At 35.1% G+C, this 27,262-nt stretch overlaps 1 protein-coding gene across 2 annotated transcripts in view; it reads right to left on the bottom strand.

Moving 5' to 3' along the window:
- LOC149080947 (uncharacterized) overlaps window positions 1-26,979 on the bottom strand; it is a 40,021-nt gene extending 13,042 nt beyond the window's left edge. The window contains exons 1-10 of one of the 2 annotated variants that reach the window (XM_089237639.1): window positions 26,933-26,979; window positions 21,381-21,644; window positions 16,746-16,983; window positions 14,352-14,512; window positions 14,101-14,236; window positions 9,737-11,098; window positions 3,750-4,182; window positions 2,778-2,900; window positions 2,550-2,656; window positions 1,152-1,218 (exon numbers count right to left, since the gene is read on the bottom strand). In XM_089237639.1, coding sequence (XP_089093765.1) covers window positions 1,152-1,218; window positions 2,550-2,656; window positions 2,778-2,900; window positions 3,750-4,182; window positions 9,737-11,098; window positions 14,101-14,236; window positions 14,352-14,512; window positions 16,746-16,983; window positions 21,381-21,644; window positions 26,933-26,952 — 2,911 coding nt within the window. In that variant the 5' untranslated portion in view covers window positions 26,953-26,979. Of the gene's footprint in view, window positions 1-1,151; window positions 1,219-2,549; window positions 2,657-2,777; window positions 2,901-3,749; window positions 4,183-9,736; window positions 11,099-14,100; window positions 14,237-14,351; window positions 14,513-16,745; window positions 16,984-21,380; window positions 21,645-25,863; window positions 25,959-26,932 lie in introns of those variants that run through there. The other variant, XM_089237640.1, reaches the window with a different exon arrangement.
- Between the last annotated feature and the right edge of the window lie 283 nt (window positions 26,980-27,262).

Raw genomic sequence — 27,262 nt, 5'->3', positions numbered from 1 at the left:
AATTGTAGAATGCAAAAAAAGTAGTAGCCACTTTCGCAAAAATGCGTACAGGAGGTAGGCAACGAGTAGACATCCAACCATCAATCATTACATTAGGGGTCACTCAAGTATTACTACATCAGCATCGGGGGGGGGGGGGGTCCCTGAAGGTTGCTTACGTCATCAACCACCCTTTTTGAAGATATGAAATATTCTAAACTGCTAACTATATAAATTTTGCTGACAAGGGGTGGAGGGGGGTCAGTGTTTTGCTGACAAGGGGGGAGGGGTCAAAAATGGCTAAAAATCTGCTGACGCAATACTTGAATGGCCCCTTAGCATCGTAGCATTTTGCCCATTTTCACTTTTTTGCGAAAGGAATTTTTTATCCAGCTTAAACCCTGCTTTGAACCCTCCCCCCCCCCCTTAGGGGTCGAATTAAGAAAAAAACCCGTCTTCATCTTCTTCTAGCAAAGAAGATAAAAATGGATCATGATATAGTTGTACATTCTCTCAACTATGGTTTGTAAGAGATTTATAACACAAAATATTTGATGGACTATAGTTGGGACTTCATAACACAACTATGGTCCAAAATTTAATTTTTTAAAAATCCATATTTAACTACATTAAGAATAAAAAAAAAGTGTTTAATATTGATGCTTGATCTTTCTACAGGCAATATCAGCAAAAAAAAAAAAAAAAATTTGAATAACTTGAATACAGAAGTTATGATGATAAATCATAACTTCTGTATTCATTGATTGCTGTACTCATTGCTTGATCTTTCTACAGGCAATATCAGCAAAAAAACATTTTTTTGAATAACTTGAATACAGAAGTTATGATGATAAATCTAGAAAATGGTGTTGTGTTGAACCATAGTTGCGTGAAATTACGGTATATCATATAACTTTAAGACAAGAAATTAATGTGTAATTCAATTTAAGAAGATAATGAGACAACTATTATATGCAGGGCTCTCACTATGCAAGCAAATGAAATCCATTTTAAAATGTATGAGCAAAACAGAAGCATGAAAACTTCAATTTTAACAATTAATTAAAAAAAAGGATTGAATTAACTTTATATTATCATGAAGTATTTCTCAAAATCCTGATTATTAAAAAAAATTAAATCCTGGGAAAATATACTGATGCATACATACATACCAATGAGCCGGACTATGTGAGGATGATCAAGAGCTGCCATTGTTTGAGCTTCTTTAAGGATTTCACTCTGTAATACAGAAATTATTTAATTATCATCGGTAAGAGCCATTATTCTACCTCTACATCATAGTTCTTGTATTTACAGAAAACATTCTTGTAAATGACTATTTTAAGACACATTTCGAAACACCCCCCCCCCCCCCCCCGCCAGCTAAAATAGGTTGTAAAACTGAGTGTGTCTCATATCCATAGGCTGGTTTAAGGTGGCAACAACTTAAAAAATTGCATTTTTGAGTTTTGCACACCATGAGAATGGTGAAAAATATCTCTAAATATCCCAGACACTCCAACTTCAAACTCTGCTTATACGCTCGCCACTGCGATTTAATGTGAGCCGATTCCTGTTGAGTTCTCCATACAAAGTGAATATTTAAAACACTGATATAGCAAAATAGGGAATTTTGAGTTGTTGGCATCTTGAACCAGCCTGTCGATATGTTTGTTGTGACCCCCAGAAACATATGTTGGACAGGATTCATAGCTATGGAATGTGGAAACATATTGTTAGACAGGATTCATAGTTGCCAAGACAGCTTACAGTCAGTGGGTTGAACATCTCGGATGTGATCAATTGTCTGGGTCTATTCCACAGATGCGAATTTCACTATTTTGAGAAAAAATATTATTATATAGTCTGCATGTGAAAATTTCATTCATGAATAATGAAATCTTAAAGAATGCAAGGGACATGTGGTCTCTTGGTAAGTGTTAGGTAGCATTTGAGGTGTTATGAAATGAACTGATGAAGACTGTGGATTAAAATCATGAGAGAGGCTATACATTTCACTCAATTTGCACCTGGTGGTTAATGAGCATCACTCATTCAAAATTCAGCTAGCCTAAGCATGCATTGAATCATCTCATGTTGTGGCATCCACATGCTACTACTAGTACTAAACCATGCATGCACTTCGTAAACAGTCTTCTGAGAAACTTCTAACAGATATGTGCATGTCAGAATGTATGTATTGTGCAGTTAGTATCCTCAAGTTTGTTTCTAAGGTCAGTCATGAGTTCAGAAATGCTCCCACCTGTGTTCAGAAGCTCTACATCCGATCAGCAATTTCAGCCATTGCCACAAAGAAGGATGAGAAAAAAAAACTGCTGCAAAAAGAGCCTTGAAGCAGCTGTTCACAGTCCTGAATATGCGACCTTAGTAGAAAACTTGAATAAAAACTTGGAGAAATCACCCCATTGATGTGGTGCAGCACTTTCATTTATATACATGCACGGTTCTCTCAATATATGAGTCATTACTGTTGGATACGTTTAGCCTGGACATCCTGTAGCATATTTTTATTTTCAGTGTTTGCATATTTTATCTTTACAAGCACTTACTTTAGGATTAGGCACACTATTGCTTTTCAGAGTTTTCACTGCAAATTGCACTTCCACAGGCCCAGAAGAACATACACCTTTATGAACTTCTCCGAAGTTTCCTGACCCTAAAATAAAGATTCAGGCAAAAAACAAAAGATTATTTAGTTTTTTTAAATAATCATCATACAATTAATAAAAAAATTTATATTCTAAAGTATATGCCGTATTTTGTCATGTACTACTAACCTATTTTTTCTTTCAACACTATCGACTTGTGATCTAAATAAATGGGACCACGGCGGAATCTTCTCAAAGTGAGATATGCGAAATCAGACTCCTCTCGAGAAATGCTGTAAATGCTACTGACACCTGAAAACAATCATTAACAAATTCTTTGTATTGTTATACAATATGAGTATTATTATACTCATATTGTATAACATGAATAACATGTATAACATTGGAATATGAGTATTATTATACTCATATATATAAGCTTAATTACCAATTAATTTATGAAAGCATGTATTTGATTGATTTTTGTTTGATGATCTGCTTGATTTTTTTATATTAATCTGTAATCAATTTATTGATTATACCAATGTAATTAGAATTCATTGACAAATCCAACGTAATTGGAATTCATTGACGATTCCAACGCAATTGGAATTTATTGATGATTCTAACGCAATGGGAATTCATTGATGGTTCTAATGTAATTGGAATTCATTGAAAAATTCACAATTGGAATTCATTAATAAAACTCCACCATAATTGGAATTCATTGCTTGATTTTTTCTGACAAATACAACATGAATTGAATTCATTAATTCATTGACAAATAAAACATGAATTCATAAATTCATTGACAAATAAAACATGAATTCATAAATTCATTGACAAATAAAACATGAATTCATAAATTCATTGACAAATAAAACATGAATTCATAAATTCATTGACAAATACAACATAAACTAAGTTCATAAAAATTCACTGACAAATCCCCTATAATTGAAATTCACTGACAATTCCAATCAATCTAACTGGAATAAGATGTAAAATTTCCCATTGGAATAAATCAAGCCATTTTGTGTAGGACAATCTGTAGATTTTCGAGTACCTTAATTTTAACAAAAGATTCACTAAATAGCATTCATAAATATCTAAGGAACACAAACAGCAAAAGTTATCATGTTTTAATTTCAAACAACTAACCTTTGCTTGGTATGATCTCCTCATGCATTTGGCTGATCAAAGAAGTTGACATGGAAGACAAAGACAAGGACACATCTCCACTTAGTGAACATATGACGTCACTGCTTCCACTGAGAGTAGCGTAAGTTGAATTGTCTAATTGGTCGGAATCGTAGCTGCTCTGTACATTATTTACATCTGTTTTTGTAAACTCTGGTCTTGAGGCACTGATGTAATGCTCTGAACCCAAAGCACAGTCTATAAAATTGTTAGGTTTCAGTTCAGAAACTCGATCGTCATCATCATTATTGACATGGTCAACCACAACCGGTTGGTTTTCTTCTTTTTTCACGTTCTCACCAGTGCCATTCACCTCTGCAACTGCAACATCCTGCGGAGGATCTAATTCAAGTTCACCACACATCATTTCCTCACTCGGTGATTCATGCCCGACCTACACAAGATTCGGGGTAAAACAAAAGACACTTCAGTACAGTAGATATTAGCATTAATATTTGTTCTCTCACCATATAAGCTTCAGAACAAACAATTATTCATCTATGAACAAGGATTTACCGCTACTTAGATTTTTTTTTCACCGAGCAGATAATCAGCTGTTCATACACATTTACTTAGAGTAAGCAGGTGTCTCTCTCGGCCCACCATATTATAATCACTTATTTATGCAAAAAATAATAATAATAACAAGACACAAATATATAAACCCCACCAATATATAGAGGCATAACATTAATATACACAAAAACACAACACACATACTTAGAAACAAAAGTATTATGGCACAATAATTCATTTATTGGTGGCTGACACTTTACTTCGTTCTTCATTATGCTTGTACTGGACATAAGGAGCATTTCTTACAATTGAGAGAAGAGCTTATTTCAGAAATCCTATAACTGACAAAAAAATTTGAAATTGAGTTAATACTGGTTTCTTGTAGTTTATTGATTGATGCTTCATTTGGTGCAGAAACCAATGAAAAAATGTTTTGTGTAATGTTTTTGTGAATACCTTCATTTTGTGTCCCCGAAATATTTGTTTAGAGCAGAACCCCACAAGCAGAGTTGCCAGATTGGCTGTTTTCCCGCCAAATCGGACTGGTTTGAAAAAGTTTGATGAAAAATTTCTGGCTTTGGCAGGTGGCGAATTTTTCTATTGCTTTTTTCCCTGCTTCAAGAGCAAAGAAATTTTTCTTCTCATTCAATTCAGTCCAGTGCCATCTTAATTTATGGGTCCACCCGGGCACAGTCAAAGGGCCTCAAGGGAAGGGGAACCTCAGAAAAATTAAAAGTAGTTAAATATTTCAATAATTTTTGCCAGGCAGGGGCTCAGAAAAGAGCATCATGGGTCCCTGGACCAAGTGCTTTCTATGAGGCCCCACCTGGTAAATTTCACACACAGAAAATGTCTACCAGATTTAATTTTTGTGAGGGCCCCCCTCTTCTCTTGAGACCCCAGGCGGGCTGATGCATTAAGACGGTGATGGCCCACGATGCTCTTAAGACAGTCTTGCTCCTCAGTTCTCACCTAATGTGGTGTGTTCTTCCTGACAGCAGTATTAAGCGTATCCTGGGGCCACCAGAAAAGTGATTTTTCTGAGGCCACCACCCAGGTATAAGACATGTTTACTTTCAAGAAATTTTGTTTCAAGCTCAGGGCCGGGCTTATGATTTGAGTTAGCCCACATCTGAAGTTGAAGGAAGAGAAGACTCTTGACTATGTAGAATAGTGAATTCATCATATTCATATACTGTAATTGACCAAAATAAAGTTTAACTTATTAAAAAGTTAGCTTTGTTGATTTTACCCCCTAACTGAGGGGGGGGGGGGGGTTCCCAAACTTTTTTTCATTCCCGCACTCCAAGATTGAATAATACTTTTTTTATCTGTTAGAAAATTCAGGTTTTTTTTTCTGTATTATATTAATTACCAAATAATTACTTTATATGAATCCTTTTACTTATTGTTTAATGTCTTTTTGGCTATAGCTAATATTTAATTTCGGCTTCATTTTTTGAAAATTAATTCAAAAATTAAACTAAATAAAACTTACTAATAAAATTTTTTGAGATTTGAAAAAAAAGATTCATTGAATATAGTTCTTCACTTATTGATTTCAGCCGCAACAGCTATAAATTAATACGTTTCTTTGACACTTGACTGAATTTTTTGACATTTTTCTTAAGTCGCACGTGTTCACAACAGTATCAAATCTAAGCATAACATGCTAATAACACAAGGTACCAATGTAAACAAACCATGAAATAGTTTAGGTAAATAATGACATTTTTTCTCACCCGAGATAGAAAACAAATGCGTTTGCTAATTGAAAATTTTTTATCATCATTTTAATTTTCCTGAATCATCAAATCAGTCAACATGTTATAATTTTTTTTCCACCCTGCACTCCTGGTCGGGAACCACTGCCTTAACTGAACTCATTAATATCATAAAAATGATATAAAACAGTGTTTTAAATTTATTTTATTGCAGAAACCCCAAAACTGCAGAGGGTTGAAAATTTTTTACCCCTTCCCCCGAATCTTAATGAATATATTCCATTTCCATTTTTATGTATAGAATGGACCTTAACATTCAGGAATTTTTTCATGAAGAAAAATATGTGCTTTTAGTTAAGCTAGAAGTTTTTCTTAAATATCTAAAAAAAAACGGAAATTCTACACTTGAAGGGTTTATTTCAGAAAACTTATGGGGTTTCTGAAATAAGATGTTAAGATGCCACTGATCTCTATTAACCCTTTAAGCGGCATTGATGAGATATCTCGTCTTCATAAAAGCTTTTTATTTTATCACTGACAAGCCTTGATATTTTTTAAAGTCGATTTCTCAAAGAAAAACTTTTCCTTATACACATTAGTTTGCACCTGCTGAAATTTAGCATTTTGGGGAAAGATTTCTAATTTCCGCTTCAAGGGTTAAGTTTATTATTTGACATTTTCATTGTGGTATTAAATTGGAAATTTCACATCATTTCATTGTGGCCCATAAACAGTTAAAAAAATTCTCTTAAGTTGTCTTCAACCAGTTACAAACCGATAAAGTGCCCACGCTCATGAAAACGTTGAGCACTACTCATGCTAAAGATATTATCACGAACAAAAATTAAAAACATGGAGCATTTACATATAAAATGAATGAACTGATTGAAAGTTTTGTAAACAATGTTCACTAAGGTGGTGGTTTGAGGAATGCTTTTCATAGCTGCCACTTAGGAGAATTGGAATTAAGGGAGATTACCGCACCGATCCAAATTCCATACAAAAATAAGTAAAGAGTTTTTTGAAAAACAAAAAAGGGGATCCCCTCTCCCTGGAAAAATGAGACATTGTGCAAGCCATCATCAATTCAAGTCAAATTGCCAATCACAGCAAAAAGTCAAATTACCTACCATTCAGGGTTGGCAGGTTTTTGACACATGGCAGTTTTTGACGGTTTAAACTGTCACGTCAAAAACCCCTCATCAAAAACCTCAAATATTGCTTTTTGATATAAAAATTTCCATTGGAAATGCACACGTTAATTGCATGTAATGTTTAAAGTGACTATGTTATACAAAGAATAAATATTTAATATGATTCTAAAATAATTGTCTACTCTCTACGAAATTATTTTGCACAATATATATATATATATATATTTTTTTCCCTTATAAAATATACAATTTGAATAAAGCATAGCATAAACACGAAAGGGAAAACTATGGAATGATTTGACATTCTCTGATTCAAGATGATTCTTGACTTTCCAAAATTTCTTCAACTGCTTATATATGTGTGCATTGATATAAACCATCTGCTGTACTCGTTTTAAAGCAGATAAGAGTTTCAAAAAAGGTTTATTACATCATATATGTATGGTGATTTCTGTTATTAAATTATCTAGATAACCACTGATACTTAAAACAATACTCTTGTTGTGCATAACATTGAAATATACCTAGCGATCAAAATACTAAATTGAAGGACTGAAATGTCATTTAATTTGGCAATGCCAGCTTGTATATGTCAAACTTGGTTTATTCTTACTTTTGCACTATGATATGGTACATTTACTAGCATTTATAATGCAATGGTTTTCCAATTGAAGCTGTATTCAAACGTGCAAAACAAATGCTTTGGGTATCAAGTCTTGTCAGCTCTGCTTTGGTTGAAAATACTCTTTAAAGCTCTGTGAATTTATATACCCTGATCTAAGAAATTTTTAGGTGAAAATAAATGAGTTTAATTAGTGCATTAACAGATGCTGCATGAGAATTTTTATATAGAATAAAATTTTGGGCAGATCACAAATTTTAAAATATCAAAATTGGTATTTTTCCTCAGTAATTATAATTCTGAATATAAAACCCTTTAATCTAAATAAAAGTAAGTGTTTTGTTATTTAACATATCTATCAAGTTAACAAAAACTATTTGACATCATTGACAGTAAGATTTTGATAGTTTTAATACCGAGTTAGTTTCTGGGGTCAAAAACCTAACCCTGATGCCCTATTATACATATTTTGAATAAGCAGCTCTATTCCACTTAGCAAATTGAACACAGGCAATGAGCAGCTTAGATAAATAAATGTTCTTAGGCTCTTATGTTGAAAAATTCAAAATTGTAAATTATAATTAATATTTTGTTTTAATTATTATAATGAATTAATGTTTAAAAATAAAACATTATAATATGCCAAAAAGTTAATTTCTGGGGTCAAAAACCTAACCCTGATGCCCTATTGTACATATTTTGAATAAGCGGCTCTATTCCACTTAGCAACACAGGTAATCAGTAGCTTAGATAAATAAACCATAAAATTATATTTTATATGTTCTAGACTCTTATGTTGAAAAATTCAAAATTACAAATTATAATTAATATTTTGTTTTAATTATTGTAATAAATTAATGTTTAAAAATAAAACGTAATATGCCAAAAAGTAAGTTTTTCATCATGTTGTACACCTGTTGTGTTCAAAACATTATCAAAAGACATTCATTTAGGTTTTTGACGGTTTAAACCAGTTTTTGACACTTGTCATGACGTCAAAAACCCAACCCTGCTACTATTACTAGGGCTTGACAAATCCCAAGTGCCAGGTCCTCGTGGCGAATAGAAAATTCTTATCAGCGCCTATAAAATTCTCTATATGTGAGTGCTAAATCAGAGTCTAAGGATGAAACAAGATTTTATTATTTTATAATAAAGTGCCTTCCACTTAAGTCCTAGGAACTTTAAAAAAAAGGGAACATTATTTAAAACTGTTTTTCCTGCAAAAAAAACCCCATGCTTGGCTCTTGAGAAATTTGGCTGGCGCCTAGATTTTTGTTATGATTTATTAAGCCTTGGTCATTACTATCGGCAAATCAAATGATTCTAAGGAAAAAAAATTCCAACAGGCGTAAAAACAAGACAGCCAGGCAGGAAGTATGGTCATAAAAGATTCAAGTTATCATGCCGATTTGAATGTCAACAAGTCGAACTGAAGCTGGCAGTTTGGTGAATTTTACCTTTGTAAAAAATATAATTTTTTTAATGATTTAATGTAATGTGACAACTTACATTACACTTGTGATGTGTGTAATGTGTATACACATGGTCATAAAAGATTCAAGTTATCATGCCGATTTGAATGTCAACAAGTCGAACTGAAGCTGGCAGTTTGGTGAATTTTACCTTTGTAAAAAATATAATTTTTTTTAATGATTTAATGTAATGTGACAACTTACATTACACTTGTGACGTTTTGGGGGGGAACAAAAAACAAGAGCCTTGTTTTCCCAAATAAATTCTTTGAAAATACCCCCACCCAAGAGCAGGAATTTTGTTCGCAATCATGGTCAAAATTCTGGAGATTTAAGAATTTTTCAAGTCTGGCAGAGACAGAGTAGAAATCCTGAAGTGTCCCTGTAAACTCAGTAGATTTGAAAGCTATGAGATTTATTGGCAAATTAGTAAAAGTGAGTTCAATTAATTAATTACCTCTGACATTTCTGTCAGTGTTGGAGAATTACTGCTGTTTTCAGTAGAGGCACAGGAATTGCAACTGGTCTCTGTACGCCTGTGGCATAAAAGAGGAGCATTCTTCCTGGGATGAATGGCTGGAGGCTCTTCGCTTTCCACATTCAGCTGCTCATTCAATGAAAGCACTCTCTGATTTTCTCTCGTGATGATGGGCGTGAGAGGAGAGGATGGGAGAGATTCACTGCCTTTCATTTCTGAGGTAGAAGAATGTGGCATGCGCGGCGGCAAGAGTGGCTTTGTTCTTGAATGAGACACCACAGATGGTGAAGAGGCACTTCGTATGAATGGTTGTGGTACATGAAGACCGTTATACGCGAGTTTCAGAATCTCATTCTCTTCTGGTATGCAGTCAGAGCTTGATTCTCCTAAACTAATCGACCGACCAGAATTTGCTAAGGCCTCCCGATTTGCATAGAATGGTCCACCTTCACTCAATTTTTTTGCTAATGGAAGGCGAGGGGCAGGTATTGGCGTGAGTTTGTGAACTTTACTAGTAACCTCAGTGGGACTACTGGAAGAGTTACTCGTCAGAGACCCGTTGCAATGCAAGTGGCAAGTGTGACCCGAAAAATCATTTTCTGTTTGAGTGTTTTTATGGCAGTTTTCAACAAGAGTTTTCTTGGGCTTCCTTTCGTTCTCACCAACACCATCACCATATAGTATCATAGAGATAAATGCAGGCAAAAGATCAAAACTGGAGGCCTTATGAAGTTTTCCCTTCTTTACCTCCGATGAGGATTCTTCCCTTGGCAAAGTAACACACAGTGAACTTTTTCTGGATGTGGAAGGAGTTGAAGGGTTCGTGTTCACCAATATCGGCGACGTCCGTGCCCGCACAGAACGAGATGAATCCCCACCTTCAATATTATCATCACTCAAAGATGGGTATAAGTGTGAACGGTTACGAGAGCTCGACGCCCTTGAATGGTTCCGACTTGCATTATGCGGAAGAGTCTGCGATACAAGCTGAGGTGCCACAGTTGCCACAATCTTTGAAAGCAGTCCTTTCTGATTCAAACTGCTGAAAAAACGACTAGTTCTTGATTGCACATTGCTGCTACTGCTCTTTTCATTCAAAGAGGAACTTGGACTCTGCCTCCCGACTGAAGAGGAAGACTTGTTCCTCTCCAGAGTGGAGCTGCTTCCCGAATGATGGTGATGATGATGGTGCCTATTTCTAGACTCGCTGGTTGTTGACTCATGGTTACGATTTCTGCTAAGCGACGAGGAATTTTCGGAGCTTCGACGTGGAGGGATTGGACAAGGATCTTGTAAAGAGCACCACAAGCCATCGCTGAATAAAGTATAGTGGCTAACCAACTGAAAATATGGGGGAGGGGATAAATCACAAAAGAAACTGATTAAAGATAAAAGGGCAAAAATACAGTGAATTGCTCATAAAAAAATTATGTTTACCATACATACATAACTGTAAAGCTGACCTAAAAAGTACATATCTGTATGACAGAATGCATATGTCTAAGATATAAAAGTCACAATAGAAAAAAAATCAAAGCCTTTGAAATCTTTTTCTTCCTTCCCTATTTTTTGGGTAACAATTTTTTTCTAGCTAACAATCGGCATCAATCGATCCCATTTTATTATGATGATTTTTCTTTGAAAATCATTGGAAAAATTTATGGCAGCATAAATTGTGACAATATTTAGAATAAGATTTGAAATATGATGCTTTGCAGCGATATGGGTTATTTTTTACACAAAGCTTGTCCATGAGATAGCTCCTATCATCACATCATATCATATACTACAGTTGGTCTTTGGTGAGCAAAAAAAGCTATCGGTTGCTTGCTGGCTATATTTGGTTGAGGACCCCTGCTCTAGTAAGGGTAGCTTACATTCAAAGAGGAATTTGGACTCTTTTGCCTTCCTACTGAAGAGGAAAAGGCCTGTTTCTCTTCAGAGCTTCCCGAGTGATAATGATGTCTATCTTTAGATTCATTGACTCATGGTTACGGTTTTGGATAAGTGTAGAGGGATTGGACAAGGATCTTGCAAAGAGCACCACACACCATCACTGAATAAATGAATTAATGCAGCTGTTCTGTGGGTCAAAAAACCAGAGGGTGAACAATTTTTTCAAAGTATGAGCCAGATACGTAGGTTGGCCACAGTTCATGAGCCACAAACTGGTACACAGTGATGTCACAACTTATGCCACTTATTCATTCCATGACAGACGATGTAAGTCAAGGTGAACTTTTCCAATGGTGATGCCCTCCCTGCTCAAGAGACAGGAGGCAAATTTGCAGATTTTGTTTATTCTTTCTTATCTATTTGTTTTATTTTTAGCAACTCTCACTATAACATGATGTTAAAAGCCTTTAGGCTTTACTCAAAATAAGAATAATTGAAAAAAAAAATATATATATACACTCCTGTTACAAGAAGTGTTGGTAAAACCCAGGTTGGATAATGTCTTCATAAACTGACCCCATCATATAGAAATCAGGGTTGGCAAGGTTTTTACCGTACTGTCCAAAACCCTCCAGTCCTAAACTGTCCAAAACCTCCTATTTATGACTATAAGTGAAAAATTTTGCAATTTGATGAAGAGGTAACTTCTATAATCAAATAATAAACTTTATATTGTATAAATTATATTATATAATTAAAATGACATTAAATATAATAAAATTTTGAAATTCAAAACAGTATGTGTAAAGGGGTTATATGACTGATATCAGGTTATCAAAAAATTGAAAACTGAACTGCCTTGAGATTAAATATTAGATTTATGGAAACATGAAAGATACAAGAATGGGATAGAAATATGTTTCATGAAAATTAGAAAAAAGCAATAGATATGACTACAGAATGAAATTAAACTTAAGTAATAATTGAACACTAATAATCAAGCACAGCTGCGCCTTTTAACATTTGATAACACAACTAATTTAGCTGCCTTATCTGTGCCAAGATGATTTCTAAGACAACAAAATTTGAAAATATTCTTTCAACTGATGCATAACTTGTGGGGACACGAAAATAAAAAAACAATGTGTTAAAGACAGTCTTTTGATACGCCTTCTTCCAGTGTTTTTCTTATTGCTGTCCCCCATGTGATAGAATTGTAAATATAGCTTGAATTTATTCGGCGAAGTATTAGCTTCTAGCCTCATAAGAGCAACAATTTAAATTTAACAATTTTGGATCTTGAAGTCTTTTATCATGTAGGTGTAATCAGTGTTTGTGAAATTGTGTTCTGTTGGTCATGTGTAGGTACTACATAGTGGCCTCATTTTCTTCGGATATTTTCCTTTATTTATAATTAGTTTTTGAAAATTGAGAATGTAAAACAGAAAGTTCACTCTCTCTCTTGAAAATTTAAAGGAAAAAGTTTGAAAAGTCAAAATAGAACAATTTTTATTAAATAAACACTACACCATTGATATTTATTCACATGATTATATTAGTATCTAATAAAAAATAATATTTATGTTTAGTTTCACAATAATGCAATGATTATAACTGACTATGCATATTTGGTACCTTCAATATAATGTATTTTTCAAAGATAAATGTTTGGACAGATTTGGCAGGGTTTTGGACAAGCACTGTCCTAAATACAGTACCTGCTTCATAATCATACATGGAAAATAAGATGTGAAGTAGAAATAACATTTACAACAAACTAAAAAAATTGAAAAAGTGTTTATTTAAACAGTTATATGAGTGATATTAATTTACTATCAGATTTCCAGCTTAAAACTATAAATTTGGTGAAACAATTAACTTAGGGAAAAAAACAAAATGACACCATTTTGAAATATTTTTGATTTAATTAGTTTTACTTTCTGCTAGTATTTTTTTTTAATATGTCAGTATTATGGGAAAAAAACCAAAGGTTTCCACTTGACATTTTGAAACTTGGAGGTTTTGGACAGTTTCAGATACTTTTGGACAGTTTTAGACAGTTTTTCCCACTGTAGTAGTTTTGGACGTCCAAAACCCCAACCCTGATAGAAATGCATTTTTGAAGAAAATTACTAGACTTATATATGAGTATATAATTATATTGGGTATCTAGTATCTCAAGAGTTGTTTGGTTTAGTTGTCACAGACGTAAACTCACTGTTCTGGTATGAAGAAGAAAAAAAGAAAAAAGTGCTACTTTATATTCAATTATATTGGGTATAATTGAATATCAAGTAGCACATTTTTCCCTTTTCTTCTTGATACCAGAACTGTGAGTTTATGTTTGTGACAACTAGACCAACCAACTCTTGAGATACAATTGCGTTAATTATGGGACTAGAAGAATACAATAAACTGAATTTGGTATGTATTGTAATAAAACTTACTGCCATTATACTAGGAAAGCGCTGACCATCCTGAATAGCGAATTCTCCTGATGGCAGAACATCTATCTTGTAATGTTTGATACGACCTGAATGACTCAAGCACAAAGCATAGCTACTGCCATCCCTTTCACGGACCCTGTGAGAAATCCAAATTAGTAATGCAATGTATGTATGAACCATTTATCTGTAGTTTTAAATTGCACAGAGATTCAAAAAAATTCTCAAATTTATTTTAGTATACTAAAACTTACAAAAATTTCCCGTCTTTATGCCCACTGTCTTCAATATGCTTCTCAGCTTCTATTCGTGACAATGGACCATGAAACCATGGCTGAACTTCATGGAGAGTCTTCGAAATCAGAAGTTTAATATCGCTACTGTTTTCTGTCAGACTTGTGTCTAGTTTATCTTCCTAAAAGAAAACCCCAAGGAAACATTTTTAGATTTGCAATTTGAAATAATAAAGAGTAAAATGTATTATATGGTATATAACGATAATCTTGCAATGATATCCAGCATAACAAACAATATGCTCAAATGGTATTACTTTTTGGTCCTGGCACACTTGGGATACTGTTAACATATTTTATCCAAAATGATATAAATCCTATACAATCATACATTCTTCAGGTCACTTGGACATTGTTATATAAGAATTTAACTGTATTTTCAAATATAATATATGCCAACAGCCCTAAACGTCTTGATTCTGCACCATATAGTTTCCACCACTGTGCAGTTTTATGGGCATCATGATGGGCTCCTATTATAAAGACCCAGATTTTATTTCAGCAGGTTTTCAAAGTGGTAATCGTTTCCATGGTTCCAAACCAAACTCTGTGTTGTGCTGAATAAGTGATTGAAAGGTGAATTTGGCAATTCTCTCCCTCTAGTTATGGCTCTGGGCACTGTGCGGTCTTGTGGGAATCATGTTGGCCTCTCAGCCCTGAGGATCCAGGTTTGAACCCTTATGGAGGCACAGTGGTGATCTGCTGAAGTTGGTTTTCCAACTTCAAGGTGAGAAAGTGTGTGTGTGTGTGTGTGAGCTGGTCCCCCATTTAAATAAGTCTCCCAGCAGAGTGCAAGCTCCAACACAATACTTACATAACATGAAAATTCAGACACTTGCCATTTTCACTTCTAAATACATAAGACAGATGGCAGTGTAACATTGCCATTTAAGCCCCGACGGAAATAGTCTTTTTCTAGTCATTTTTATATTTTTATTACCTTTACATTTATTCTGGGATCAATCAGCGAGATCATGTGCTGTCGATCGACCACCATGTTTACGATCTTTTGTGCTGCCAGATGCTGAATATCATAGTTCTACGAATATTCCAAGTTCATGTGAATATGCAAATTTATTTGTCAAAGTGTTCTAGCGCTGCCAAATCTCAATACGGATTGGTTCCGGTAATAATGGGAGATGAGGAATTTTTCCTTATATGCCGGTAGTGTGCAGCGAACAGACACGTTGTTCCTTGGACGTTGATCGCTACATTTCATTTCACCTCGCTTCATTCTGGAAGCCATGAGTTGATGATTTAGCTGGGTGCCTCACGCCATTTGATCCATTGATTGCTGCATTTCATTTCATCTGTGATGTTTACGTCTCACTTCGTTCCGGAAGCCATGAGTTAATTTAGTTGGGTGCCTCTGTGATGTTCGATTCGTTGATCGTGCTCTTCATCTTCTAGTCAAAAATCGCTCTGTTTGTTGAAGTCTCTAAGATGTTGGCTCTCGTCTATGATGGGATATTCGTCAGGTTCGCTGTTTCTTCGGATGCGTGATGCTGTTCCTATGGAGCTTTCCTTTCAACTGGAGATCAGACAGAAGTCAGTCAAGAAGTGACTTGCTCATTCTTGTGACAGTGACATCCTGAAGGGTGTAATCGATGGACTGATTGGGTAAGAACATTTTGAATCTGTGATATATTAATGCTGAAACTCTAAAGAAAATTTACCGATGCATGTTGCGCAGGCTTAAAATGTTTTGTTGTAAAATCTAAAGATTAATGCTGTAATAAAAGTCTTAAGTAAATGAAATAGTTGTCATCTGTCTAGCGAAATTATATTTGGGAAAGACAAAAATAGAATCCGGGATGTAACGACGACCTTTTCGTTACAGCAGCACCAGTATAAGGTGAAACAAACATAAGCTTGACAATACAAATATATTAGGGCCAAGCAGGCACACACACACACAACATATTCCTGTATGTACCAATTTGTTAGATATTCCATCGTGGAAAGTGTACAAGGTACAGATATGGTTTAGTAGTAGTAGTTATGTGGCTCTGACTGGAGGCACCGGAAGCCTTAAAATTTCAAAAATTACTAGTAAGGAAGGTACCTTTCTTAAAGCCCTACATCTACATAAATAGAGCATAGGAAAACACGTGTATATTTTGAAAGCTGAGGAAAAGCGCTACACCTTTTGCAGTCTTACAGTTTAGAACATAACAGTACAGTATGTGGTTAACATAACTGCCAGGATTGGGTTCGGTGTTTTGGTTTGGTTAACATAATTTGTATAAAACATATATAAAAATGCATTCTCAACACTTAGACACACTAATTATGGTTCAAATTTTCTCCTAAGGGAGAAAAAACTGTAAATCAAATAAAATGCCAGGCACTTACATCGATACCCCACTCTTTAGCTTTCCTCAGAATGGCTTTCCTGATCTCTTCCTCAGTTACACCCCAATAGGTTAGAGGAAGAACAGAGTCCACAGATTTGTTGCAAGGAACTGTAGGTTTACACGCTAGACCCTCTACTCCATCTACTAACTCCACAGGTCCAGAGAACTTTTGTCTTGGAACTCCACATAATCCTACCTCTCCACTTTGAAGCTTCTTTATGCGATAATGAAGGACACTGAAAGAGCACAATGAAGAAAATACAGCACAATGAAGTAAATACACATCTTTGAAATCTTTAAAATAATATCACATATTATGAAACATTTAAATTTAATTTTTTTTTCCAATTTTGCATCCTATATTTTCCTGACAAATACATTAGAATCTCAACTAACCGAGGCAAGTGGCTAAACCGAGTTCCACCAGTAACATGTACCTCCCACTGGATCAGCTCACCTTATAAAGGTTAAAGGTAACCAGTCAAACTGATAATTTGCAAATATTTTTCGCATAATTCTTACATTTGTCATTATGCATTGAATTTTGATTTCATTTATCTGTAAATATAAATTTACCTTCCATTCACAGACTTTTATTTTTTACATTATCCGAGATCAACTATTGACCAAGGGGACTCCAAGCCCATTATCCCACTTGATTGAGGTTCTGCAGTATAGGGTGCAGAGCCTCTAGCCAGAGAAAGGTAGCCCATTAAAATTAAAAAAAAGTATCAGATACACACAACATGATATATAACCGAGGAAATTTGATCAGCCTATATATATTCATCTTTCAAATTTCAAATCATTCTATCAAATTTCCTCGGTAAGAATACGGGGAATCAGGATCTCTACAGGAAACTATCACCAGAAAGTTATAAAAGGAAGGCATAATTGTCATTTATCACTGAAAAACCGTCAATGTTGGGAAATGAAGTGGTACTGCGAATCAAAGTGGAATGAGATGTTGTTCACAAAAAAAAAACTGTTTAACATCGCAATTACGTGAGATGAATATTAAATTTAATATAATACATTAATTATAATTTATAAGTTTTTGAAAATAATCTTAATCCTTCATTTCAGTAAATAATAAAAAATTCAAATAAGCTTTGTTGAAAATGGCACAAAAACGGGATGTATAAAAATCTTGAAATGGCCAAAATTACCGGAATGCCCTAAATACTGGTCATATGGTCGCTAATTTCTGGCCTGTGAGTGGCATCAATATCCTGTGTCTGTTCTACAGACTGAAAAGGCTGTGGAACCCTAACACACAGAACTTTTTCATATGTAGCATTACTTTTTCCTCAATTTCGGTGCATTTTTTAATTAATTGCTTGCAATATAATTTGACCACGGCTGTGGGTTTTCGTCTGGATACATGACTCTTTGCAGTCCAGAACTGTCTAAAAGAGGCCAAAAACCTCAAAAACCAAAGTACCATATAGAAACATGGGACGGTAGATTTTAAATGGCTTTAAATGTCACACCAGAAACCTCAAGTACTGATTTGGTCGATTGAATTACATTGAAACCTGAATATGTTCAGGTATGAATATTTTAATACAAGAATTCAATCCAGTGGGAGAAACATAAACAAACTTCTATTAAATATTCCCAAAACACAAAACAGGGGAATACTCTTGGGACAGAAAATTTTGTCCGTTAATGGGGGAATGCCTATTAACTAATAGTAAAATGCATTGAAGCTCATTGGCATAATAACTGGTGTTGCGAACGGAAAATTTGACCATGATACAAAGCAGTGATACAAATACAATGAACAACCTCCGGCCCAAAGGGCCAAATGCAGCCCATCAAGAGGTTCCATCCCACCTACGAAAAGTGTTCCAGGGGAAAAGTATCTATACCAGGGGTTCTCAAACTTTCCCCAACTGCAGCGCCACTTCTCCCAATCAATGCTTATCTGCGGCTCCCTAGAGCAAGCAGTTTAACAGAGAGTCTATTCAAAAAATCTTTGTAGGGTCGCAGCCCCTGGCAAACGTTTGCAATGCACTAGGGTGCCATTTAGTTTGAGAACCCCTGATCTAACATGATAAAAGACTAGACTGACCACATTTCTTTCATGAAAATACTACAACTACTAAGCCAGACATGCACCTTGCCCATATTCCTCTGCGGAACTTCTAATGAATTGATACATGTTGGAATGTGTGTATGTATAGTGAACCTTTCATGAAGTTTGTTTCTGTGTAATGCTTGCAATGTGTAGTGCTGCCATCTGCAATCAATGTTTTTAAACTGAGTTTTTTCTCAACTCACAAGAAAACCCATAGCTCAAAAAATTGATTGCAGATGTCAGCAGAAACAAACTTTTCAACAAACTTGAAACAAAAGTTGCCAATTACAACCAAAAATATTGTCAAAAACACTAATTTATAAGTAACGAGAATAATCTCAACTCCCGATTTCAGAAATTCAAGAAAACTTTGTTGAAAATAAGGAGAAAAAAAATTATGATTTTTTTTTTATAAGAAAAGTTTGGAAGTCAAAGTTACGACGACAAAACTCATGACGTAAAATACGGGCCATATGGTCACTCTTTAGTTTCTGGCCCTCAAACGGCAGAAAATCTGCATATCTGGTCTGCAGACTGGAAAGGTTGTGCACCCCGATATGAAGAAAGGGCTGATGTGGTGGTGATCAAAGTGACAGACTCGTATCGCAAGTATGCAGGTTCTCAAATCCCACTGGCGCCACAGTGGTTATCCAGGCACGAATACGAACTGATCCCCCTGTTAAAAAGTTTTGCCACAGAGAGCAACAGATCTATAAATGGTGTAAATATTTAATCATTACTCTTCACTCATTTCACTTCTGAAATATAGATGGCAGCACTGATAAATCAGACACAATACTGGATTCACTCAGACTGTTAGGTACACACACTTACACTATCGGCAAAACTCACAAGGAAGAAATTTCCCATGGTGACAGACCTGATTTGTGCTCGGTTTGAAAGAAAGAAAGTGTAACATTACCATTAGGTCCCCACGGAAATAGTCCTTATTCTCCTATTTTTGTAGATTTTGTCTTACCTTTATTTTATTTCCGGGGATCTATCCACAAAATCGTATGTCGTCGATCGGCCGTCATGTTTACATTCTGACTGTTGCCAATTTCTAGATGTCAAAGTTACATAACAGTATATAAATATGCAAATGAGATATTGTTTGTTAAAAGGTTTATGTTAATTTCAGTACCATTAATTCTTAGTTCTGATTCGTTGTGGGTGACGAAGAGTTTCTCCATATATATACCTGCAGATTGATGAGTATCGACACCATTTGGTTCCCGCATTCGAATGCATCTTCTTAGTTGATTGCTGAGGCATATCGTCTGGCTTCGCTCCATGCAACGGGTTGCTCTCCTTCTGTTGTCACGAGTTGATGATCCAGTTTCTTGCTGCAACGCTATCGGAGTAGCACAGCTTCTCCTCCTGTTCGTTGTCTCTTCAATCGTTCCACATGTGAAAATACAAGGGGATGCCTTCTCATCAAGGATGGAGCATTGCTGATGGACTTAAGAACATTGTTTGCGTCCTTGCATCTTTTCTGGACTTGCTAGCGCAGATTCTTGCTGAACTTGTGCCATTGGGAGGTGACCAAAATTCTTGGACTGTTCTTCTATTGTAGAATTTGAGTACTCTGATCGAGACGGTTTGAAGGGTACCCTGTCGGACCGACTCGGTGAAAACGTTTCAATAACATTCTGTGATATTTTCTAATGTTAACACTTTAAAGAAAGATTTATTTGTTGTTTTGTTAATTCTAAAAACATTTTAACGTATTGTTAATAAATGATTTAAGTGGAAGGAAAACTTGTTTCCATTTGAATCAATGTTGGGAAACACTAAAAGTAATCTGGGTATGTAAACGGAAGGTTGCAAAAGATACAAAGAAAGGAAAAAACAGAACATCATAAATTTGTCAAACATGTAAACAACCAGCTTGAAAGGTACGGATGACAGGATGGACAAGATGCAGTTCTTTATCAAGGGGCGGCGAGATGAGCAATGTGTGTAGGGTACGAAATGACACCACTACAGCAGTTAAGGGTTAAAGGAGGTGTCCAATCACGAGGAGTGTTCGTTATGGTAGGTTCTACTGTACTGTGAAAACCTGTGACATTGAGTAGATTGGGTTAACATTAATTTTGCAGCAATTCAAGCATAATTTTTGCAGCAAATGCGAGCTGATCACTCCTTAAAAAGTGTCACCCCAGAGAGTAACGGGCCTACAACGATATAATTATTCAATCACTTCACTCATATTTAAAAAAATTGATGGTAGCACTGCATATATCAAGCATTACACAAAAATAAACTTCACGTTAGATTCACAATGCATACACGCTCTTTCCAGTATGTACCAATTCGTTAGAAGTTCCGCAGAGGAATGTGGACGAGGCGCATGTGTGGTTTAGTAGTAGTAGAAACTCATAGGTCTAATATGATTTTGATAATGGATACCAAACATCAAGACAACATTCAACATTAATACAGCAATTGGATTCGACCGACAATACTTCCACATGGTCATTTCCCTTAATGATTAACAAATTTTTGATGAGTATTAATTAACAATAACAAGAGAGATTTCGTACTCACCTCTTTTGAAAGCAAAGCGAAAGGACGAAATCTGCGTTGCTCTCGCGCAGCAGATACATGCCATCCTGGCATCCACGATCCCATAATATCCACTCAGCTGTCTCCCGGGAGATGTTGCCATAATAGTACAACATGGATTCTACCGGGATAGGCGGCACAAGGGTCCCGGGCAGCACTTTTTCTTCTGTCATACTGTTCACATTTTTGTTGTGTAAATTGAACAGGTTGGGCAAGCATCCAATTGAATGGTAAGTAGACTTTACCCTAGAAAATTGAAACAAACATGCATTATATTTGAGAAATATAACTGTCTTCAATACACGCATAGTAGAACCTCTCGATAATGGACACCCTTGGTACCAAAAGTTTTGTCTGTTAAGGGAAAGTGCCCGTTAATAGGTAGGAAAATACATTGAAGCCTGTTAACACAGTTCAGAAAAGTGGCTGCTAATGGGAGGTGTCTGCTAACAAGAAGTGTCCGTTATGGGAGGTTCTGCAGTATTCATCAAATTAATGTATATAAAAGTTGGAAATTATCGCCGGAGTTTTTTTTAAAATTAAAAATGAGTTTAAAAAAATTAATAGAAAAAAAAAACTGTAACCATAAATCGGAAAATGTGTTGCTACATCAGGGGTCGTTACGTTATCATCAACATTATAAACTAAGTTCATTAACATTATCCTCTGTGGGAATCAACCCGGATTGCCAATTATTGACGTTATAGCTATAGATGTCATTTTCAACTGAGTTACTGTATTACTGTCGCCCATAACATATCTTTACTTCTGAATTTCCGTCGATTTTGAGCAATTACCCAATCGTTACACTTCACTCATAGTTAGAAAAATTGATGGCAGCACTATAACAAGCATTACACAGAAACAGAACCTACTTTAGGTTCCCAATACATGCAAGCATATTTCCCAGCATGGCCCTGGTCTTCCTCAACCACCTGTTCAAATCTATTTGTTTGGACAGAAGACTTATATTGATCTATATTAGATATTGAATAAATACTGTCAAATCTCGATAAGTCGAATGTGCAGCAGACAGCAAAAAACGTTTGAGTTATCGTTCGTTCAACATATCCGAAATTCTGATTCCAGAATGGGGAAAAAAAAAGTTTTATTTAAATAACAGTGCTATTTATGAATATCGTATGAGTAAAATATGTCAAACTACTGGAGATGAGGAAATTCGAAAAAATTAAATATTTTAATTCAATCATATTTAATTATTGATTGAGAATATTTAGAAATAAACTAGACAAACATGTTGTATTATGGAAACAGATGCGTACACGATACCCGTATAAATGAAATGAAATAGAAATAAAGTGTATACGCAGTATATATTAGTGCCACGCCTGAAGTATGGCCAATTCCAAAGTCAGATTTTAAAAAATGATTTGGGCTTTGGCCGGTCAATTTGCGAAGTGGCCAGAGATCACTGTCCATAGTTCGATGCACAGATAGACGTAAGACTCCCCGTTAAAGAAGTCTTACTGCAGAGAGCAACAACTGCACCCGACATCGCCCAGCCCCCTCATCCAGGCAATGGCTAAAATTTACAATGGTCGATAGAGCCTGGGCGGTGCACGGAATGAAATGAAATGCAGAGAGCAACAGGCCTACAACGGTATACTTCATGTATAGTTAGAAAATTTGATGGCAGTACACATAACAAACATTATACAGAAACAAACTTCATGGAAGATTCACTATAATACACACATTCCAACATGTACCAATTCGTTAGAAGTTCTGCAGAGGAATATGTACAAGGTGCATGTCTGCTTTAGAAGATATCAGTCTTTTAGTAAGACAGTCTAATAGGTGCCAAATATGATTTTTTTCCATAGCCAACGTGTGATACATGGCTATATATACTGCTGCATTGGATTAGCTCCGCATGATGAGTGGGAAAAAAAAGAAATTTGAGAGAAAAAACTATGAAAGTAATAAAAATACAGATAAAAAAATATATATATTGTACAGCATCGTTACTGCGGTTTTATGGGTTGCCATAACTAACATGGACATAATTATCACAAAAAAATATGCCAACCTGGCAATGACCCTGAATCATGTCTTTTGTTTCCAGACTTTGGCCAGGTATCTCTGGCTACTTTGCAAACTGGTTTTCTGTAGCCCGTAATTCAGACTCTGGGCGGTTCAATTTACAACAAAATTCATCAATTCGTAAACTGGTCAATTTCAAGTTTAGGCAGTAACATATATACAAAATCATAAACGGTCAAAAAATACATTGATTTGTGACTGTTCTTCTCTATTTTGTCTGTTGTGACTTTTGTATTTGTATTTTGTTCTTCCTTTCATGAGAAAGCCATTAATGTTTTGCCAGTAAACAAGTTAATCCGTAAAACTCTAATGCCAAATGCTAATTTATAATGCAAAATGCTAAATTCTATTGGGAAATGCTGAATTCTACCACTAGATGCTATTTTTTTAATTTCTCTCACACATTTCCAAAAACTTTTACTTAAAGGAGAACTTCAAGGGAAAATTTTAACACTAAAATACGGAAAAAGTTCTGCAGCCGAGTGAAAAGTTAGACTTATCGCAAATTGACTGTATGTAAATTGGAATAAAGCAGTATTGTAGTTTTTGCTGTAGCAAACAGGTTTTGTCTATGAATTTAATAATGATACTGATGCAAGTGGGACATTTCATTACCATTTTAACCTAATTATCGCTAGCTTAATATGTACTACAAATACTGTGTTTTGCATGTTCTGAGATTGAAGAAACATGTGGTCACATTGTATAATAACATCATGTTTTGCAGTACCATTCTTCCTCTGCGTTTGAAAAGGTTTGTTTCATGCGTTCAGTTTTGTGGAGCGAGAATTTTTCTTTGGATGCATATGCAATGTCAATATAATTTAAGTACAAATTATCTGATTAATAAATAAAAATAAAGAAATTGATTAAATAATTACAAAAATAATCCTATTTTTGAAAATTCACTACCAATATCTCAGAATGAATATTCGTTATGGAGCCCCCATAATTTTTCAGCACAAGCTATCACTGATAATCATATTGGGACAAATCACGAAACTCTTTATTAATGACAATTACATTTTTCACGGGCAGCGTGTGTTCTTCTTATATTCAGCATGCTTCTAATTTTTTTTAGTCCTTTCTGGTTCCCGTTTAGAAAGTTTCTTTTCTTCCTTCATTATTGTTTCATTTTGGATTGCTGTAATTATGATTCACATTCATAGTGATCTATAGGCATATCAAAGGCATGTAAGTCACAATAATGCATGCTCCAATAAATATTTTGTATGCCAGTGTCAGGCATGTTGGTTAAAAAAAAAAATACATGCCCAGTCAAAGATCTTCAAAAAATTTCTGAAACAAATTAGAAAAATCTTGAACGAATTTGGAAGAGAAAATGGCAAGATCTTGAATACATTTTGAAACAAAAGAAAGAATTACATTGAATACATTTTGAAACAAAGAAAGAATTACATTGAATACATTTTGAAACAAAAGAAAGAATTACATTAAATACATTTTGGAAAGAAAGATCTTGACAACATATTTCTTTTTAAATAAAGAAATAAATATGTTGAACTTGAATGCATCTTAAAAAAAGAAGAAATATGTTGAATACATTTGGAAAAAAAGAACGATCTTGAATACATTTTGAAAAAGAAAGGCTCTCAATAAATTTTGAAAAAGATCTTGAATACATTTTGGAAACAAAGGAAAATCTTCAATAAATTTTTTGAAACAAAATAAAAAAATACCTAAAACAGCAAAATCTTGAATGCATTTTGGAAACAAAGGAAAATCTTCAATAAATTTTTTGAAACAAAATAAAAAAATACCTAAAACAGCAAAATCTTGAATGCATTTTAGAACAAAAGAAAGAAACACCTTGAATAGATTTTGAATGTCTTCTTATATAAAAAGAAAGAAATATGTTGAATCTATTTGGAAAAAAAAATTATCTTGAATACATTTTGAAAAGAAAGATCTTGAGGAAAAAAGATAATACATTTTGAAAAAAAAAATAGAAAGATCTTGAATGCATTTTGAAAAGAAAGAGCTTGAATGCATTTTGAAAAGAAAGATCTTGAATGCATTTTGAAACAGTAAACACAGGTCTTTCACACATAAAATGTAAAAAACAAACATAATTTCTTTTTTTTTTTTAAAGCATCAAAATTATTCGGTAAATATTTTTTTTTAATAATTATGCAAATCAGTTAGATCATCCCGTAATTCAAAATATAAAATTCAAGTATTATGGTCAAAGTATAATATTCCATCATCATAAACGATAGCAGTATCACCCACGCGTTGAATAACCTTTCGAAAGCAGCGCGCTCTCAGTAATAAAAGGAAAACATAACGGTTAATAATTAATAAGACGAAAATGGCATACACACACACACACACACACATCGGGGTGTGTATACAATTACACAACACTCAGCATTGTTACCTCATTATCAAACAGAGATCGGTAGCGTCCCTTCTACAAGGGACCACGAACTTGCATAGCAACGGGGCGGCGGAAACACACTGCTATTTCCCCCGAGAGAGAGAGAGAAAAAAAAAGATGCGATTTCCCCTCAAAGAGTAAACACGGATTATATAACAATAATTATAACACCGATAATCCTTACAGAGGTAATTCAATTATAACATCGTCACGCTATACCATATTAAATCTAAAGAAAAACATTAATAAGTTACGCGTGAACGTCTCCGCACGGAATGTTTACAATTTTTGTAACGTTCAGATTCTTACTGCGGGAAGGGGGGGGGGCGAAAAAACTTCCTGTTTACGTTGATTCCCAGCAGGTTTTTTTTTTTTTTACGGTGCGAGAAGCAGACGAGAATCGAGATGGATTACAAATATACAGTAAATAATAATAATAAAAAGTGGCGTAGCAAGTTTTTTTTCTTTTAACTTCTATCACAAGAGAGAGAAAAACAAAAAAAATAATAAAAGACAGCGTGGCACGCCTCAGAGGCATTTTTCATATTACCATAAAACTCGACCGGAGGAACTAGCAGGGTAGCAACACGCTCTGAACAACACAAGAAAGAAGCCAAAGCCAGCAGCAGCAGCAGCACCAACCACCTCGCACAACACACTCGCACGAAATCAGCGATGGAAGGAGGAGGGGGGGGGGCGGGGAGGAATAGGAAAAAAACAGGAGGAAAGCGGGCAGCGCCAGCTCACACAACGGGACAGACAGCCCGTCTACTGTTGAGCGGAATGTGTATTATCGCATTTGGACCGGACGCGAAGCAAGCAATACTCTTTATCTCGGTATATTCACACAGTGGTGAGTGAGTGAGTGAATGCGCCTTTTCTTTAGGACTCCACACTCTGGCTTGGTCATCGGAGAATCTACCGATTTCCGGATCGGGGGTTGTTGGAAATGATCAAGCCGTGTCAATTTCAGTAAAAGAAAAGAAACACAAATGTTATAAACAAACACACACAAAAGAACGAAGTTAGATTGGATGTAGAAAGAAGAAGAAAAATTTGCTTCTCTTACCTAATGACCATTGTGCTCATCGCACGGCTGCCATGATTGTAAATATGGCCACATGGCGCATGACGTCATCATGTTCAATGTGAGAGAGAGAGCGACGGCGTCCGATCGATAAAAAGGAATCTGAGCTGTGTGTGTGTGTGTGTGTGCCTTGTTGGCATGCCTCTTTTTTTTTTTCTTTTCTATGCTGTGTCTTTGCCTCATAGACGTCGTTGTTATCGGCGCTCAACAACTTCCCCCACCTTTTTCTCCCCATGATTTTTTATTCAATTTTTTGTTTTATAACACCTTCTTCCCCTTTATCATGAAACGTGAATATACAATATTTTATTT

Source organism: Pholcus phalangioides, unplaced genomic scaffold (genome assembly GCF_987345545.1).
Source record: "Pholcus phalangioides strain wild (caught in Gottingen) unplaced genomic scaffold, Ppha-v1.0 ptg000010l_1, whole genome shotgun sequence".
Taxonomy (NCBI): Eukaryota; Metazoa; Arthropoda; class Arachnida; order Araneae; family Pholcidae; genus Pholcus; species Pholcus phalangioides.
This window is presented reverse-complemented; position numbering and strand designations above follow the sequence as displayed.